The following is an 18,850-nucleotide window of genomic DNA, read 5'->3' on the forward strand; positions in this document are numbered from 1 at the left end:
GACCAGGATCCTGCACTGCTGAAGCCAGTGGAAGTTTTGCATTTATACCACTGGAAGCAGGATTGGGACAGTATAAGTGACAGATCCTTGGAGGTACTTACTACCTGCAGGATTTATGTGGGAAAGGATGGTCCAGTGGTTAAGTACTTCCCTACTTCAGTGGGGTATTATGGAGGATAACTACATTAAACAGTGTGAGGTGTGTGGATTCTACACTAAGGGGGAGCCATCTAAAGTACCCAAGATAGATAGCCCATTAAACTTTCTGCTCTGAGTCAGGCTATCACACATTTAGTGAAAGATAATCCACAGTTCTCTCTTCCCTACCACCTTCCTTTGTTTATGTGCATGTCTAAGTTTGTCCGTTTTAGATTGTAAGCTCTTGGGGACAGAGATCCAGACCCTGGTTCTCTGTGTCTCATTGTGCTTCTGCTACTTCCCCATCGCTGATGTTCTGCAAGAGAAGTGACTGGGGAACACTGTAAAATGGATCCAGCCATCAGCTATTCACCTATTGAACCACCAGTTCAAATGCTTAAAATCATAAGTGAAACGGAGCTCAGTAAGTCTTATTCTAAAGCTGATATTTATCCACCTCTGGAAATGCATGATTCAGCAAAATTATTTTTGGAAGCTTACATAAGACTTGACCCCTACCTGATTCTACATGCTGGTAAACCTTCACCTTCCTAAACTCAACATCTACTCCTTTTAAAAAGTGACTGGGAGAGAAAATTAGACTCCTGTTTTCTAACTATCACTGTCTGTAAGTTTTCTGCTTGTCAAACTGTTTCTTAAGATTTCTTTATAACAAGCAAATACAATCTCTTAGCATGAAAATAACATTATTGGAAACAGGATGGTTTCTCCTGAAAAAGTAAGTGTAGCAAAGGAATTTCTCAGCATGGGAAAATACGCAAACAACAGATACGTAAAGAAATTCTGTCAGTTTATTTCAAAATTGGAGGTTTTATAAAATAAATTTTAAGCTATTCACTCTTGCATCCTAGTGTGATTACAGAGCAACAGTTTCCAAAAGTAACTTTTTGCTATTTGTATCAACTATACACAAAACATTTTATTTCTCTTTATTTTTCCTTCATAAAAATCAGCATTGAACAATAATTGCAAATATTCAGGGAGGACCACTGACAGGGTGACCAGAGAGCAAGCGTGAAAAATCGGGACAGGGGATGGGGGGTAGTAGGAGCCAATAGAAGAAAAAAGACCCCAAAATCGAGACTGTCCCTATAAAATTGAGACATTTGGTCACCCTAACCAATGACCAAGAAAATATTCAGAAGTATTTACAGATAAACTTCACTGTCTTTTAAATACATATTTACTTCTTAATACCAGAGTTTCAAATTCTCCTCGCTATTCAATAAAATGCAAGTGTGTGTGTCTACAGAACAAATAGGGCCAAGTTCTGCCCTCAGTTATCTCCTTGGAACAAATCAATGAGGGTCTAACAATCAGATCAGTGGGGTTGCATTAATGTAACCAAATTAAAGAATTTGGCACACTGATGCTGCTCCATAGAGCAGCAAATAAGCTTTGTTATTAGGGAATATAGTTAAGACTTCTTCACAAGTACAAACTGGATAATTTATTTATGAGAATCTCAAGCAAAGTATGATCAGGGCCGTATATCTGAACAACTTGCACAGAGTTGGTTTGATGGTGAGGCAGCAAACACTCATTTAAATAACCAGCATCCTTGACAATTAGTCAAAGAAAGGGAATGATAATTAAAAACAAATGTACATTCACTTAAGTTTCCTGATGGATGTTTACTCCTGGCACAAAAGTCCCTCTAACCCCTTCAGTAACCCAGCACTTTACATATTAAAATTTAAACTGGAAAACAGTAACAAAAGTACAGTAAGTTAACTAAATTCATCTGCATTTTACAGGAAAGAGTAACATAGCTGAAAGTGTTAGCATACCTGAAGCATCAGTTAAGTTTTGGCCAGTTATGTCAATTATAATGTGATCACAAATGAAAGAAGATGGTATGAGCCTTATAAATTAAAAACACAAAAGTTTGACTAAACAAAAGTAATATATTATTCCATGTTTCAAAAAAAAAAGGGCGGGGGGGAAAGAGACTGGGTCACTGATTTCTAAGGATGGGCAGCATTTAGTCATTGAGATGAGATTCTCCACCCTTAATCGTTTTGAAGGTACCTAACCAGATATTATTAATATTTATTTGTTACCATAGCACCAAGAAGCCCCAGTCATGGACCAATACCTCATTGTGCTAGGCCCTGTAGAAACACAAAACAATTTACAAGAAGTCCCAATGAAACTAATGAGACTACTTGTGAAGTAAGGTACCACAGAACATGAGCAAGGTTATTGGAATCTGGTACTTGTTGAATGGGCATGTTTTTGTCTTCTCGTGAGGTGAAATTGTTTCCCATTCCCCAGGAGTAAAACCACAAATCAGGCTGTTAGTGCCATTTTATTTCCTTCTCATATAGAAGTTAAAAAATATAATAACCACTACTAAAGGGGTGATTTCATGTCCCTTAAGCAGAGATAGCTATTGCTAATGTCAGCCTAGTGTTTCTCTCAGAGTGTGAAAATAAGATATAATTCTATTTTTTTTTTTTTTTACCAGCAATAACCATTGCCTGGAAAGGGGGCAGCAGAAATTCTACTGAAGAGAAAGGACACTTCTTCGGACAAAGACTTCAGAGTGAAAGAGCAATGCTTTGATGGTCACTCAAGAAATGAACATGTAGGGCTGGCGCTTCCATTAGGCGACCTTAGGCGGTCGCCTAGGGCGCCAGCATTCAGGGGGCGGCATTTTGTGTGCTCCTCATGGGAGCTTCCGGTTCCGCTCCCGTCGCGCCGCCAAAGAAGGACCTTCTGCCAACGTGCCACGGAAGACAACGGCAGGCAATTGAGCAGCTCAATGATTGCCGCTGTCGCCTGCGGCATTTCAGCGGAAGGTCCTTCTTCGGTGGCACGATGGGAGTGGAATCGGAAGCTCCAGCGCGCCCTGTTGGGAGCGCACAAAATGCTGCCCCCCCGAATTCTGCCTAGGGCGCCAGAAACCCTGGCGCTGCTCCTGTGAACATGGCTTTAGTCCTTGAGAATAAAGAGATCATCCAAGGTTCCTAAAAATAAGAAGCATGATTCCATTTCCCTCCCATGCCTAATTGTCGTATTCTGTTTAAATAAATGATATAAATGGATTAAGCATTCTGATTATACTTTCCCACATAAATTAATACCTAAAGATCCACCCCTTCACTGTACAACTTTGGCAGTTTTGCACTGTTCCAAAAAAAAAAAATAGGTCAACTCGTATACTTATTGAAGAGAGGATTATAACAATTACAAATTAGATGTCATCGAAGTAGCATTATCATTGACACGCAGTATTGCTTCTTGAAAAAAAAACAACTTTTTAATGCAGTGTTAAGGTTGCAAAGTAAATAAATAACATCATTAGGAAACGGAAAATGTAAGGTTCCTACTGCGATGCTAACCTGTCCCCATGTATGCAATAAAATATGTATGCAATAAAATACTACACATGGGCAGATTGCGGCCCAGCTTGCATGGCAGTGCAGGGACATAATGGGGGTACCGTGCAAGATATTGTAGATCAGGATACTTCCTCTACCCTCCACAGATGGAGACTTAGATTGTCAGATCTCATGGGCAAGGATTGTCTTTTAGTTCATGTCTTGGTCCCAGCCAAGGGCTTCTAGGCACTCTGATAAAACAAATAAAGAATCATGAGGAAGTGGAATGAGGCAGGTAGAACCACAGCTCTGCTCCCCAATGCACCAGTGGCACAGCTATGCCAGGTATGGATCCAGTACAGTTAACTCCTTGGAGAAGGGGAAACCGGGAGGGAGAGTGACACTCTCTAAATCACAATCTCCCCCCTGAGCTGCTCCAGAGGTCATGTGCCCGTGTGCTGCCCCTCACTCAGGTCTGGTCTACACTTAAATATTAGAACAACCTAGTAGCTATGTCACTCAGAGATGTGAAAAATTTCACACCTTGAGCACCATAATTAGGTTGACCTAATCCCCAGGGCAGACACAGTTAGGTCGACAGAATTTTTCTATCCCCGTTCAGAGAGGTGGACTAACTACATGGATGGAAAAACCCCTTATGATGACGTAGGAAGCAACTACATTACTGTGCCTCAAAGGTGTAGCTGCAGTCCTGCAACTGTGCCATGGTAGCGTTTGTAGTGTAGATATAGCCTCTATCCAAATACCTATCTCACAATCTAGCCCTTAAGAAAATGAGGAACAGAAAGTGAGCAACGTAACATCAGTACTGTAGGAACCTTCACTCCTGCGTTTTGTGGGCTTTTAGAAACCCCATATTAACTGTGCAATCTTAATATTGCATTTGTACATTTTTGCATTTAATTTCCCTGTTTTTCTTCTCTTGTGGGCGGGAGGAAGGGGGATTAAAAAGTGTCCATTAACTTGCTTGAAAGACAGCTTCTGATCCTGCAACTCTTATTCATGCAAGTAAATCATCTTGTTCACATCGGGAGACTCAATGAAGTGAATGGGACTATTAAGTGAATAAGGACCTAGGTGAGCTGGCTCTTAAAGTGGCAGGTGCTCTTAGTCTGCCTTATGGTGTACATGCTTAAGTTGATTTAAAGCCACCATAAGGTTCTGATCTTGCAAGTTACTGAGTGCCAATACGTCCTATTGACTTCAATGGAAGTTGAGGACACTTAGATCTCATAAGACACACTCAGTGCCTTGGCAGATTTAGCCCTAAATCCTTAAAGCTGGCACAGATTAACTGACTATTAGATTACAATGCTAAGTGCTCACTTATGAAAGACCCCATTTCTTTAAGGTCCTGGTTCTACAACTGGATCAGTGCAGGTGAACTCCTGCGCCTGCGTGAAGTCCCACTGAAATCAATGGGGCACTGTACACCTGTTACATCTGTATAAAATCAGAATAAATTCATTGACATCAATAGAGTTATTCTGGACTTACATTTCTTTAGATGAGAGCAGTGTTTTGAGCAATGCATGGAAAATTTCAGCCCCTAAAATGAGTTTTATAAAAAGCTAAGGATGCAGTGAGGAAAAGTGGGTTATCATTTAACCTATTTTGCAAACTTAACTACAAGTTTCACCACAAAAGAAAAGCTGTAAAGCATCTATTTTAAAGGTTGTATTGCATACAATTTTATATGATCATTCACCATATTTTTCAAGACTATGGTTCACTGACTCACCTGACTCATATTTGCAGTTATTTTGTCATGTCTGCAAATTATGCATGAAATTGCATTACTTATTTGATATTAGTTTTCTCATGATTTACAATGATTAATAAGTATAACATTCATACAATTATACATACTCTTAAAAGGTTTTTATAGCTTTCAAATATAGTTAAATCATTGTGATACAAAATAGTATTTCACCTTTAAAACAGTTTTTCTTACCTTTTCTGAATTTTAAGCTTTCAATGTGATTCTATAGACACTTCAATTACACTGTAGAAATTCCACTAAAATAAGTTTTAGAGCTCAATCCATCAAAAATATTGATGGTATTTAAAATGGGACTGTATTTTTTAAGGCTACACAAATGAAACTTGTATGGGTCACACCCGCTGTGCTGACCCATTATCATCTATTTGGCAAGGGCTGCATTAATTTTCAGTTTGATTATATCCTTGCCTAATTTTGCAGCTGAAAACGGAGTAAGAATCTGCCAGATCATTTATAGGAAATTTCCTCCTGAAACATCAGACCCTTTTTGACATAGGCCCAGATTATTAAAGGTAATTAGGCATTGCTGAACTCAGCGTCACAATGCCTAATTGATTTAGGAGCCTACATATCATTTGCAAAAGGGATTTAGGCACCTATGAGTCAAAAACTGAGGCCCCAATTCAGGAATGCATCCCTATTCAGGAAGGGCACTTAAGTAAGTACATGCCTACGTTTAAGTGTATGCTTAAATGCTTCCCTGAATCAGGGCTTAATTAAGTGCCTAAATATGGATTTGTGTGTTTAACTTTAGACACTCAGATTAACAACTTTGGCCTCAGTGACTAGAGCAATGTTACACAGTTAGGAACAGAACTGAAGAATCCCAGTCCTCTGCTCTAATCACCCACTTTTAATTTCTCCTCATTTCTCTCAAGCTACATTCTTATTGCTGCTGACACTGTCCATCAGCTCTTAAAACATCACATACCCCTGGCTAGTCCTGCATTCTTTAGGCAAAACTCTCATGAACTTAAATGGGAGTTTTTCCGAAGTAAAGACTGCAGGATCAGGCTCCCAGGCTACAACATACCAATAGTGTACACAAAGTCTGATTACAGGTTAAATGCCGTGGTACATTTTAAGTATGCTGCATGTGGAATTAAGGCCTTGATCTTGCATTATTGAAAGGAATGGGAGTTTTTTCATGGACTTGAATAGGAGCAGGATTGAGCCCTAAATGCATATCATTGTTGTTAATAGGACTTGAGTGCTTAAATGGGTGCCATTTGTGTCTAGTGCTAAGTATTCCAATAGACCGAGTCTTCATTAAGGTGGGTGAGGTCATATCTTTTATTGGACCAACGTCTGTTGGTGAGATAGATAAGATTTCGAGCTACACAGAGCTCTTCTTCAGGTCGGGGAAAGGTACTAAGAGTGTCCTAGCTAAATACAAAATTGAACAGATAGTTTAGCATAATTAGTTAGCACATATTCAAGCTGAATTATCCTGTTAACACTTCTGTAGTTTTAGGACAAAAAGGGGGGTTAGTGGGTTACAGATTGTTATATATAATAAGTCATAAATCCAGTGTCCCTACTAAGACCATGATTTTTAGTGTCTAGCAAAATTATGAATTTAAGCTCCCAGGCTCATCTTTCGAAAGTGTTGTGCAGATTTCCTTTGAGGATGAGGACTGATTGGTCAGATAAGCAGTTCCTTAAGGAGTTTATCAGAGGTTAATCATACCAGTAAGAATCACCCTTTGTTCTTTACCCTCAGTCCCCTTATTTAACAGCTGAATAACAGAGGCAAGATCAATTTTGTAGCAGTGAAAACAGCTCAATACATCATGGATCCATCTAGAACTGTACTCATCCTTTTAACACCAAGGGACATAACCCCACCCCCTGCCTCTGTTCATGAGATAGATTTGATAGCATTATGTTTAATCTGAATGATCTGTTATTAACTGCATGATGTTTAAGACAACAGCTGCAGACTATATGACGTTTAATCTGCATGATCTGTTGCTTGAGTAGATATTAAATCAGCAGAGTAGAATGGAAAATAATATACCTGTCCTTGTGGCCATGTATTTCCTGGCAAAGAGATCTTTTTGGAAGGCTCTCACAGACACTACCGGCATCAAGCTGTGTTATACAGTTTCCGAGTTATCATGATGATCTTTATGGTTGACTTTGTTTATTTCCTTGAGAAATCCAATGAGCTCCTTTAGGTGAAATCAGTTTTTTGAGGAGAGATGTTTGCTTTCTTTGTTATAACAATGCCAGCTTTCTGAATATTTGGGAAACAGGAGATTATATCCAAGTTCCAAGTGATTTCTCTTGAAGCTCAAGAGTCTTGCAAGAGCCAGAAGGAGCATGATAAAATAATCTATTCAAGAATTTGTCATGAACAGGAGTCTCCCTGTAGCGTTAACCAAATGTTACAGAGAAGTGAAGTCTTTTGCCCTAAATTACTGTATAGTGTTACTATGTGTGTTAAACAGCTGCCATGCGCTACCTCAGGGTTGGCTGCACTTCAGAAGTGGGTGCAGTGATTCTCGTACTATGTTTTGCAAAAGGATCCTCTGGGAGAAAAGGCACGAGTTCAACACAAGATATTTATCTAAATATGAAGATTCCAGAATTGTCATTGTGTGTGTCACTGAAACCTAAAATGTCTGAGTCAGTGCGAAGTGATGGAAACAGCTACAAGCATGGCTATGAGTTTTTCTTGTTCAGACTATCACCAGGTTCAACCATCACTGGAATTCGTGGCCTCTTATTGTCTATTTTTTTGAGTATTCAGCCATTTTGACTTCACAAATTACATTCGTGCAGTGTACAGCTACAGTAAGGCATGTACAGTAACTTCTCACTTAACGCTGTAGCTATGTTCCTGAAAAATGCAACTTTAAGCAAAATGATGTTAAGCGAATCCAATTTCCCCATAAGAATTAATATAAATGGGGGGTTAGGTTTCAGGGAAATTTTTATTTCAGTACAATTTAATACAGTACACATCAATGATGATTGTGAAGCTTGGTTGAGGTGGTGAAGTCAGAGGGTGAAAGAGGGTGGAATATTTCCCAGGGAATGCCTGACTGCTAAATGATGAACTAGCACTTGGCTGAGCCCTCAAGGGTTAACACGTTGTTAATGTAGCCTCACACTCTACAAGGCAGCACAAACAGAGGGGAGGGGAGACAGCTTGGCAGACAGAGACACACACTCTTTGTCCATTGTCCCTTTAAATATGCTGACCCCACTCTAAGTACACTGCCTTTTTAAGTAGATCAGCAAGTCGAGACAGCAGCTACTGTCAGCAAGCTCCCTGGGAGCATTGCGCAACTTTAAACGAGTATGTTCTCTAATTGATCAGCAACGTAACAATGAAACAACATTAACTGGGACAACATTAAGGGAGGTGTTACTGTATCTATGCCATGCCAAGAGTCCTAGTCCATTGTGATATCAGAGGTAACTCAACCAATCACTGCCCTTATAGTACAGCTAAGTTGCATCCAACAATCTGATTGGTTGTATAGAGAGATTGCACAGATGATGGATTAGTTAGCCCATTTGCCATAACCGTGCAAGAGCACAGGCTTTTGGCCACTAGTTATTAAATAACCCGTCAGACTTCAGTGATAGCTGCATGAAGTAAACGTCACGATACAAAAATCACTTATCAGCCAATTGTCCAATGAACAAAAAGTGTACTCAGCTCAGTGTCTGGTTTGTGGTACCTTTTTTCCTTTTTAACAAAGGCAGTGAGACTTTATCCAGGATCACCCAGAGTTCCTCCAGAGAAGTGCCAGTTATGTGGAGACTTTTCTCAATTCTGTTATCTCTCTTCTAGAGATAGGCCTGAACCAAAACCTTGGGCCTACTTCCCCTCAAACTTTGGGTGAAAAACAGATCTGAATCTGCTTCTCAAATCTATGGCTTGGATCCATCTCTACTCTCGTCTGATGTTGGCCAAGGACTAGAAGATCCTTATAACGGACATATGGAAAGAGCCCAAGGGTGAAATCCTGGCTTTAGTGATATCAGTGGCAATATTCTTATTGACTTAAATGGACCAGGATTTCACCCCAAGTGTTTAAACTATCATCCTATGTGCAGCATTGTCCTCTAATCCTAATTGCACCTCCAAGATGAGGTGTTACTGAAAGGTTAAAACAAGCTAATATCAAGAATTTATACAATAATTTAGTGCAGTGTGCAAGGAAGGAAATACTCAGCAGATAGCAAGCCTTTAACAACTTTGAAGCATGTGCAAATGAAGTGCTTAACATTCAAGTACATCTCTACCCCAATATAACACTGTCCTCAGCAGTCAAACAATGTTACCATGTTATAGGTGAAACCGCGTTATATTGAACTTGCTTTGATCCACCGGAGTGCACAGCCCTGCCCCCCTGGAGCGCTATTTTACCGCATTACAGCCGAATTCATGTTATATTGAGTTGCGTTATATCGGGGTAGAGGTGTCACGTCTGCAAAAAGCTTTTATTTAAGATGAGCACTAAAAATAACGTACTGAAAGGGAATCTTAAACATACAGCCTCTTATTATAAATACCTTTTATTCTAACAAAGTTGAGTGCAAGCCCACAAAACACCTCTTTTTTTAATAAGGCGCTTTGTGGTCTGATGTATGGATGTTTAAATCGAACCAGCAACATTACATGTCCTCATGAGGGCATCGTGAAGTCAAAATGTGCCTATGGTGGCAGATGACTATACCAGAAACACCATGGGTAGAAGTTATTGCTATTGCCAAGTAGGCGACTCCAAGCTTATACCTGATTCCCATTCTGGCTAAAAGTTCAGTATAAGCTATAAAGAAATCACTAACATCTTCACACTTTTACTGTCCCATTTCTATGCTGGTTTTGATCAAAAGAATCAGACCAAATGCAAGCCAGGATCTTTGCTATTTGTCTGGCGATAGAAGTCCCTTCATATGTACTCAAGATTTTCAGAAAGAAGAAATATAGACTGCTGACATTTTTCTGGATCTATTTCTCCAGTAGTCACTTCTTTCGCTATTGATCTCAGTTCTTATAATCCTCTTGTGTTGCACCTCCACCTCAGAAGGTGATAAGCTGGGTTTTTTATGATTTTTGGTGTCTTCAAAGGCAGAGTCTTCATATGATCTGATAAGTGCAATTCACTGATGCACCTGATCCAGAGGCTGAATGGTAAAGGACAAGGAAGTAGATAACATAGCAGAAGAGGCAAGAGATCCAAACTGATGTTTTCCTTCTGTAAAAATCTGCTTTGGAGGGAATGATGAATCATTTATTTTAGAGAGATGCGCCTTAAAAGATATTTTAGATGGTGGCCTCTTTGTCAGTGGTGTATAAAAAGAAGAAATGTCAATGTTTCCTGAGGTATCCTCTATTAAAGTCTCTATACCAGGCTCTCCTTTCCTTCCTTTAAATCTCTTCTGCTAAGCAGCTACCCTGATCTTTCTTTTTTCACAGCCAATTTGCTAACATAGAGGGTACAATATTCAAAGACGAGAGGACAGCAATAAATCTGAATTCAAAGGAAAACTTGCAGAAAAGACAAACTTCATAATCATCACTTCACCTCTACCAAGGCTCAGCATAATGTTTCCTTGTATTTCACTAATGGAAATGTATAAGCTTCTCCTTCACTCCAGACTTGAGCAAGGAGTAAGAATCTATATACAACAGAAAAACTTGCCCATGACCACAGATTCTGAGTGCCTTCCAGTAATGCATGACTGTCAAGTACTATTTGCTCTCTCATATTATTCCCAGGAGAAGTGTGTGCAATAGAGTATCTTGTTTTGGTAGCATTTTAGGTTTTTATTAAATACAGCAAGATTTATATTTGCAGTTCTTCTGCCAAGACACAGTAACAATACGGGTCAAATTTTGATCTCAGCTACACTGGTGTAATTCTGATGCAATTCCACTGAAGTCAATGAAGTTATAGGCGCAACTGAGATCAGAATCTGCTCCCATGTGTTTGAAAAGTCCTTTCAACTGAAAACAAAACACACGATAGAAGAATAATTGATTGAGGAAGATTAAGCTTCTTCTACCAAAGTATTTCCACTGGAAATACAGAAAAGAGCTTATTTCAAGCCCTGCCAATGTGGACGACCAAGCTTTGACATGAAGTCACACATTACCCTTCTTTCACAGCTACATGGCCCTAGGTAAATAAGTGTAGCCAGAGGAAAAATTTTTGAAGAACCATTTTTGAAGAATGGAGCTCTAAATCATCTATATCTCTACTAATAATTATCAATTTTATTTAGCATTTTATAAAGCAAGGCACAAATGTACAAAAATTGTGTATATTAAATCATCCCATTTTCATATATATATCTATATATATATCTACACAATGTCACAATATAAAATGTGCTACAACATTATAAATAGCACAACAGTAAGTTAAGACTAATCTTCGTATCAGCTTTAAAATCAGACTCTATGTTTATCTGTGCTTCACCTGAAGGAACTGATTTATATGCATACACATGAAAAAAATCAAGCCACTGTCTTTTATTATTCCCACACTCACAGAGATCAAAATTTGTTGCTAACAAGATGCGGAAGGAGCAACAGGCAGTAGACCAGCACCCAGAGGAAAACAATGAAGTAAAATAACTCGGGTTGCTCTACACATGGAGGCTCAAGAGGTGGAATAGCATTCTCCGGAGCCTCTAAGTCTTTTTTCTTCCTGCAAAAATGGATGAGAGAGAGGTTGGGTTGGGGGAGGAAAACAACTGTAAATGTGCAGTGGATTGACTGAAGTTGTTGATGGAAAGATGGGCAGAACTAGAGGCAGTAGTTCAATTAATCTTACAGTCCAGCCAGCTAGACAACGAGTCAGACCTGTGAGGCACACAAGGGGGTTGTGAAGTATCACTTCACAGGAGCCAATGCACACAACTGTTTTAAGCCTCTGACAACTTTGGGCTGATTTTCAGGGAGCGTCAATCAGTGCAACTCCCACTGAAGTCAATGGAGTTATGCCAATTTATATCTGTTGTGGTTCCACCCCTAACTGTAAACACCTATGAATATTGGGCAACGTTCAAATATGGATTTTTAATTGAAACAAAGCTAAGATTATCAAAAATTGTTAGAGATATTGGGTGTCCAACTTGAGATATCTTAAAGGGACTTCATTTTCACAGGGTGGACCTGCAGCACTTTTTGAAAATCAGATCCTATTCAGGTTTCTCAAGATGGCCACTCACAAATCACTAATCACTTCTGAAAATGCTCTCTGAAAAGGGTCTCAAATACTTGAGTAATGAAGCCATTTATTTTGAAAGTTCTTGCCCAGATGGGTTTCGAATAATTTAATTATACATCAATAGCATACATTGGAAATCTTTTCTTGAGGGCGGGTGGATTCTCTGATGCTATTTGGTCAAAGTTCTCAAAAGTCTTTGACCATGAAATTTAAGGACTAAATTTAAGGACTAAATTTCATTGGGTCCTGTAATGCAAAACCACCACCACCACTTGGCACTTAGACAGAGCTTTCCTTCTTCAGAGTGCTATAATTAAATCAGGAGAGACCTCAGGAGCACATTTTAAATGATACATGATGACCCAGGACAGCAAACCATCCACATTTTACTAATGTGAAGATAGCATCTTCTTCAGTGTGGTTCTTTTTAAATTTTAGCTTTGAATAAATTTGCCAGTTTTTCAATGAAATATATCCCTATGTTCTCTTTTGGTTTCAGAGTAACTTTGCAGATTTGCTTTCATTCTTCTTACTGAAAATCTGACTGGATATCAAAGGTAGTGAGTTTCATGCTAGAGTTTCGCAAACAGTCATAATGTGATACGTTGTTTATACAGTTTTCAGAAAGTCTGGCACAATCAATCACGTAAGTGAGAACTGGACACTCCTGTTTCCAATAGCATTTTTGTATGTTTTCCGTAATTAACTCCTGTGACCACTAATTAAGAGCCAAATTCTGGCTCCACTCAAGTCAGTGCAAAACCCCCTTTGGCCTCAAGTAGAGGCCTTATCTACACTGTAGCTGCACTCCTGCAAAAAAAGCTCCAGGATAGTCAAGGCCATGCACTGGCTGGAACAGTCTCCTAGGGGCCACTGGCCCAGGATCATTGGAGCACATCAGATTTTAACTCCACCCTCTCCCATTCTTTCCTTGCCGTGGAATGTCCCCTCCACCAAGTGTGGTATGCTGTTGGCTCATGGGGGAATAATCAGCAGCCCAGTTAACACAGCTCTAAGTCTCCCTTGCTATGTGCAAAGAAGATCTAGCCAAGCTGACAGTCTGCCACTATATATCTATATCTACCAAATTTTGTACTTCAGACCTGTGAGGAGTTGGGCTGAATCCTATTCCATGCCAGTGCCTATAATTTTCTAAAGTATACATCAGTCTCAACCACTGCAGAATAATTCTGAATCTCACTTTAGAACACTTGTACAAGATTTTAGAAGTCTTGGATGCCATGAAAAAGACACTACCCACCTGATAATTAACAGATTTGTGCTTTTATCTTCTATGTTCTTCTGTTTGTTTTCACTAACGTGTTCCTAAAATTACATATTTATAAACAAAAATACAAGGAAAAGAGTCAAATGGCCTTTAAACAAGCATCAAAGACAACAACAAAGATAGCAGCTGATTTTAAGTTATGTACAAAAATCTTTCTAAATTTTACTCCAACAAAATAAGATCTGGCTTCTAATACATTCCCCTTGCATACAACACCTCAGTCTGATATCAACAATAGTGAAACACAAGCAGCCACAGACATTGCTGCTTCCAATATTTTTTATTCACAGTGGGTGGCATTCTCGTTCCTTGCATACACTTTGAGTAGCTGAGCTTTATGGATGAAGTGTGTGTGCATTAAATCCTGGCTCCACTGAAATCAATGCAAAATTCCTATTGACTTCAGGGAGATCTGGATTTCACCTTGTGTTTGGGAGAGCCACAGTCTCAACCCAAAGAGGTGGAATGCAGCTACATCATCACCTATTGCCTCTCTGTGCCATATACCTCAATCTAGGGCCCAGTAAGGTAATGAACACCTCTTGTGAGAACAAGACAAACCACGTCTACCACACAGTGTTCTACTGTGCTATTAATTTCAGTGACACAAGACTGAGCCATTAGTCAAGTGGCATGATGCAACAACCAGTGCGGGTTTGAGGCAATAAACCCCAATCCTGTGAGGTACTTGTGAAATGCTCAGCAATTTGCAAGATGGGTCATTGTTGGGAGGCTACTGCACATCAAATTCAGAGCATATATCATGTCCTTACTATTCACTGAAAGCAGAAAGAGTCATTGCAGAATTAAAGAAAACTCACTATGCAAAGAATGGCAGGCTCAGTGAAGTGTCAAGTCACTGACTGCTACAGAAATATTGAACTTACAAGGTACTCCCCAAATTATAGTTTGTATAATTGCATGATTAGACATTCCTTTGTGGATATACTTAACGACAAAAGGTTTGATTTAAAATTGTTTGTATTTTCCTTTGAAGATTTTATTTATTCCTAATGTCTTAATGCTTAAACCAGAAATTCTGTGACTTTCATTGAATCAATAGGTTTATATTTGGTTGTGTTTTAGCAATCACATATAATTACTTTTTACAATTAGTAGTCTACCACTTATGAGGCCTGTGATTTTAGGAGATAATTAGAGATAATGAATGGGAGACACTAAATTTTTCCACATTCTAACCTTTTCACTGGGATTAGGAATCCTTTTTCGGAGGTAAACATTAGAGTCGCTGTAGCTAACCCTGAAAAGTAAATAAAAACAAATTTTAAGTTCACAGAGCCCAATTTTGATAGGGGCTTTAACCTCAACAAATGCACCTGCAATTTTATGTACATCATCTTCAAGATATGCAAAACCTCAAATACACATTCAAATCCATGTTTTTACACATACAAAATGTTCAGGTGCAATTTCAGAAGCTGCTTTGGCAAGTCTGGCCATGATATGAAAAACTAGCAACATTCTACTTTGAATAATTTCTGAAAAGCAATATCTTGATAGGTGTTGAAGGTGCACACACTCCATTAGACCGAAGTGAGACTATATGTCCAAACTGTTACCATTTGTGCTCTGTTTTCTTTTTTGAACTTATTTTATCATGAAAGGTAATAGAATGGTGGTTAATGTATAGGAAGCTTGGAGAAACTGAGTTAATGGGATTCTGGAAGTGAATTTCTGTTGAGTTTGTTGCAGCTCTGATTAAACTCTTCACCAAAATGAGCACAAATCCATTTTTGTCCAAATATATTCCCCTGCAACTGAACTAATATTCAAAAGTAACAGGAGTGAAAGTTCGCTGAATGTTTCAATCATATATGTATACATATAATATGGGACATCAACCATTAAAGTAGTACAGTGGACACTGTGTCAGTGGTTTTCTGTCAACTATAAGTACAGCACTGTTGTGTGTTAAACATGTTTAGGAATCTGTTTGGCTTTGCACATGTAGACAAATTCAGTTGTGTTATGACAATGTCACATTGTTACTGGTCCCCCAATATGTTTGTGACTATAACATAGAGAAGCCCAGTGGGGATAACGTGGACTAGCTAAATGAGATTTGTTCAGAAGCATACTACTGAAAAACAGTTTCACATCAAGGCATATTGAAAACTCTATAAAAGTTAATTAATTACCTGGAAAACTCCTGATAATCAATGATTTCTTCTTTTTGTTTATCAGGTAACTGTGTAGTCCCAGTTTCTGAAGTCTGAAAGTTTTCTGCTTGGATCACATTTTTCTTTTTTTCCTTCATTTTACTGCTTATTTCTGATCTCAACATTGCTGATGCTATATCCTCCATCTGGTCTACCATGACCTGTTTAAAAAGAGAGATTTTCCATTAGACAATGACAAAAATAATACAGCTTTGCCATGACCCAGCTTTCAGATGTCTAATGTCTAGTCTGCACTCCATAGCAGTGAAATGCATTTAATGAATAAAGATCTCACTGAATAGGATAAAAAATAATAGTGCTTCTTAGTAAGCATGTTGTTGCTTACAGGTTGAATTGGGCACACAGGGCTTCATCATGCCACCAGTTCTTAAATAAAACTCTTTGTTTCTTTCACAGCGGAATTTTGTATAAGAATTAATGGCACAACATGGCCCCTGGAAAGGATCACTTCAGAATTTTCTAACACATCTCTGATAAAAGCAAACAGCCTGTACTCTGTAGTACTTTTAGTTCAGATAATATATATAAAAGTCTGTCTACACATGAAAGTTCTAGCAGAATATGGTAAAGTGTGAATTTAAACTGACGTAGTTATATCAGTGTAACTCCCCAGGTAAACACAAATATTACAGAATAAAAATGTCCCTTTCCAGTTTATCTTATGTCATTTTGGAAGAGGTTTAAGCTAAACTGAAAAGATACTCTTATTCCAGAATAAGTGTGCCCACATAGTGAATTAGACTGGCATATCACTTTAACTATACCAGTGTAATTATATCAGTATAGCTGGTACAAGCCTTAACTTTACTTGCGCAATTAGTCCCATTCAAGTTAATATGACTACTTGTGGGAGTAAAGTTACTCAAGTCTGTGAGTGTTTGCAGGTGCAGGTCCTTAGATTTATACTCTTTAGGGCAGGAATTGTCTTTGCTTGTATGTTTTGTATAGCAAGCATGCCGTTGGCCCTTAACGGCAACAGCTGTAATACCTAGGAGCTATCCCCATGACAGAAGGTTTATAAGCCAATATGATCACAATGTCAGCTACACAGACATTAGACAGTTATTTTAAATGCTAGTGATATCCCATGAAAAAGTCTCATTTGGGTATTAGGGCTCATATTATATTGCCTGCAGCTGTTTTGAGAACAATATTATCACATGAGCCAATCTGACATTCCATCCAGCAGAGGGCAGTGGTAAACAATGTTTTGGGAGAATAGACATAGCGTATTTAATACAATTATTCAAAAGTCTTGTAATGAAATTAAGGTGTTGAGGCCAACTTATACAAGCAAGTAGGTGGCTGAAATTTAAAAATCAAGATGAGTACCTCAGGATTTTCTGGATTTGTAGAATCTTGAGAGTTTGTGGATATGCTGCTGTCTTCCTTGAGTTCCACATTCTTTCCTATTCGGGCAGACTGTATTTTTTCAGAGGAGGACTTAGTGGGACTGTCAAGACCCACTTTCTCCTCTTCTATGTCCTCAGCAACTAATTCTGCTGGAGAGACACTCAGGTTGGTTTGCAGACCTGGGTCCAGAATGCCTCTTTCATTGTTTAGTAGCAATGGCTCCCCTTCATGCAAATAATTCATTGAGAGCTCACCACAGATTTTGCTGTTTTCAGAAACATAAGAGGCAGGACTAGGCTTAGCAAAAGCTTCCAAAACTGCTGATATGGGAACATTGTAATGTGGATAGTAGAAAAGATCATGGGGAATTACAGAAACTTTCAAAGAATTTGGTGACATTTTAGCTGAAGATCCATCTTCACTATGACTATTGAGATTCTCAGGAATTTTTGTAACTGGAGGGGTTGAATTTTCCGATTTGCAAGACAAAGATATTTCCATTTGACCTTTGAGATCAGAATCATTGGATGAACAATTGGTATCTTGTACTGTCTGAAAAACAGGTGATTGTTTTGGATGTTCATACCCATCTGGAAGTTTTTTAGATAGTTCTTCATCTAGTAGACACAAAACATATTTACATATATCCTCTTCTTTGGAAGCATTTTCCTGTAGAAAAGTTGAAGTTATGGGTTCAGTGTTTTCTATTAGATTTGTTGGTTCATTTGTATATGCATCTGAAGTCTGAGATAATGGGCTCAAAGAACAACTATCCCATGTTTTGGAGACTAGTGAGTCCTTAATTTCATTGTTGCATTCAGGAGACATCTTTATAGTAAATTCTTCTTTAGAAGATGATTCTGAATCAACTGTGTCGCCAGCATTTTTCTGATCAGGCAAAATAGTTGCTGAAAGGTCATCATTCTGTTTCAGTTGATCATCAGATATGCTTCCTTCATTCTGAATCAGTTTATCACTAAGAACTTCCCAAGAGGAACTGGATTCAAAACTGACAGATCCTGTAATCTGCAAAGAGGTAGGCCTCTGAGGTTCTTTTGCAGACAACAAAACCAATGACTCTTCTGAGACTCTCTGTGAATTATCTGATAACGGTTGATTCAATTTGTCATTAAGTTCTTCATCTGCAGTTTCTGACTGGAGTTCCTCGGGCAAATCACGGACACAAACCTTTGTAGGAGGAGAGTGGCTCCTTTCATGGCTAACAGTGTATGTACGTTCTCCATTTTCATTCAATATCAAGATCTTGCCCTCTTGTTCTGAAGATGCGTCTTTGATATGGACATATGTGGTTTCAATTGGGATTTTCTTATCAGGATCTGAAAAATCTTCCTGTAAAAGATGATATAGCATTAAACAGTAATTTACATATCACTTTACATTTTCAAATTGCTATAGAAAGAGTATTAATCAACCCTTACATCATCCTTTGAACTAGTCAAGTAATGATTGTCCCATTCTGTAAGTCAAAAAACTGAATTAACGAGATTAAACTGTACAAG

The 18,850-nt window shown here is 38.6% G+C and overlaps 1 protein-coding gene across 1 annotated transcript in view; it reads right to left on the reverse strand.

Moving 5' to 3' along the window:
• Window positions 1-9,776: 9,776 nt before the first annotated feature.
• The window catches only part of CLMN (calmin), a 104,253-nt gene continuing 95,179 nt past the window's right edge, over window positions 9,777-18,850 (reverse strand). The window contains exons 9-13 of the mRNA XM_032772063.2: window positions 17,310-18,680; window positions 15,936-16,117; window positions 14,977-15,037; window positions 13,750-13,814; window positions 9,777-11,966 (exon numbers count right to left, since the gene is read on the reverse strand). Coding sequence (XP_032627954.1) covers window positions 11,813-11,966; window positions 13,750-13,814; window positions 14,977-15,037; window positions 15,936-16,117; window positions 17,310-18,680 — 1,833 coding nt within the window. The 3' untranslated portion in view covers window positions 9,777-11,812. The remainder of the gene's footprint in view (window positions 11,967-13,749; window positions 13,815-14,976; window positions 15,038-15,935; window positions 16,118-17,309; window positions 18,681-18,850) is intronic.

The sequence above is a fragment of the Chelonoidis abingdonii genome, chromosome 4, assembly GCF_003597395.2.
Source record: "Chelonoidis abingdonii isolate Lonesome George chromosome 4, CheloAbing_2.0, whole genome shotgun sequence".
NCBI classification, from domain to species: domain Eukaryota; kingdom Metazoa; phylum Chordata; order Testudines; family Testudinidae; genus Chelonoidis; species Chelonoidis abingdonii.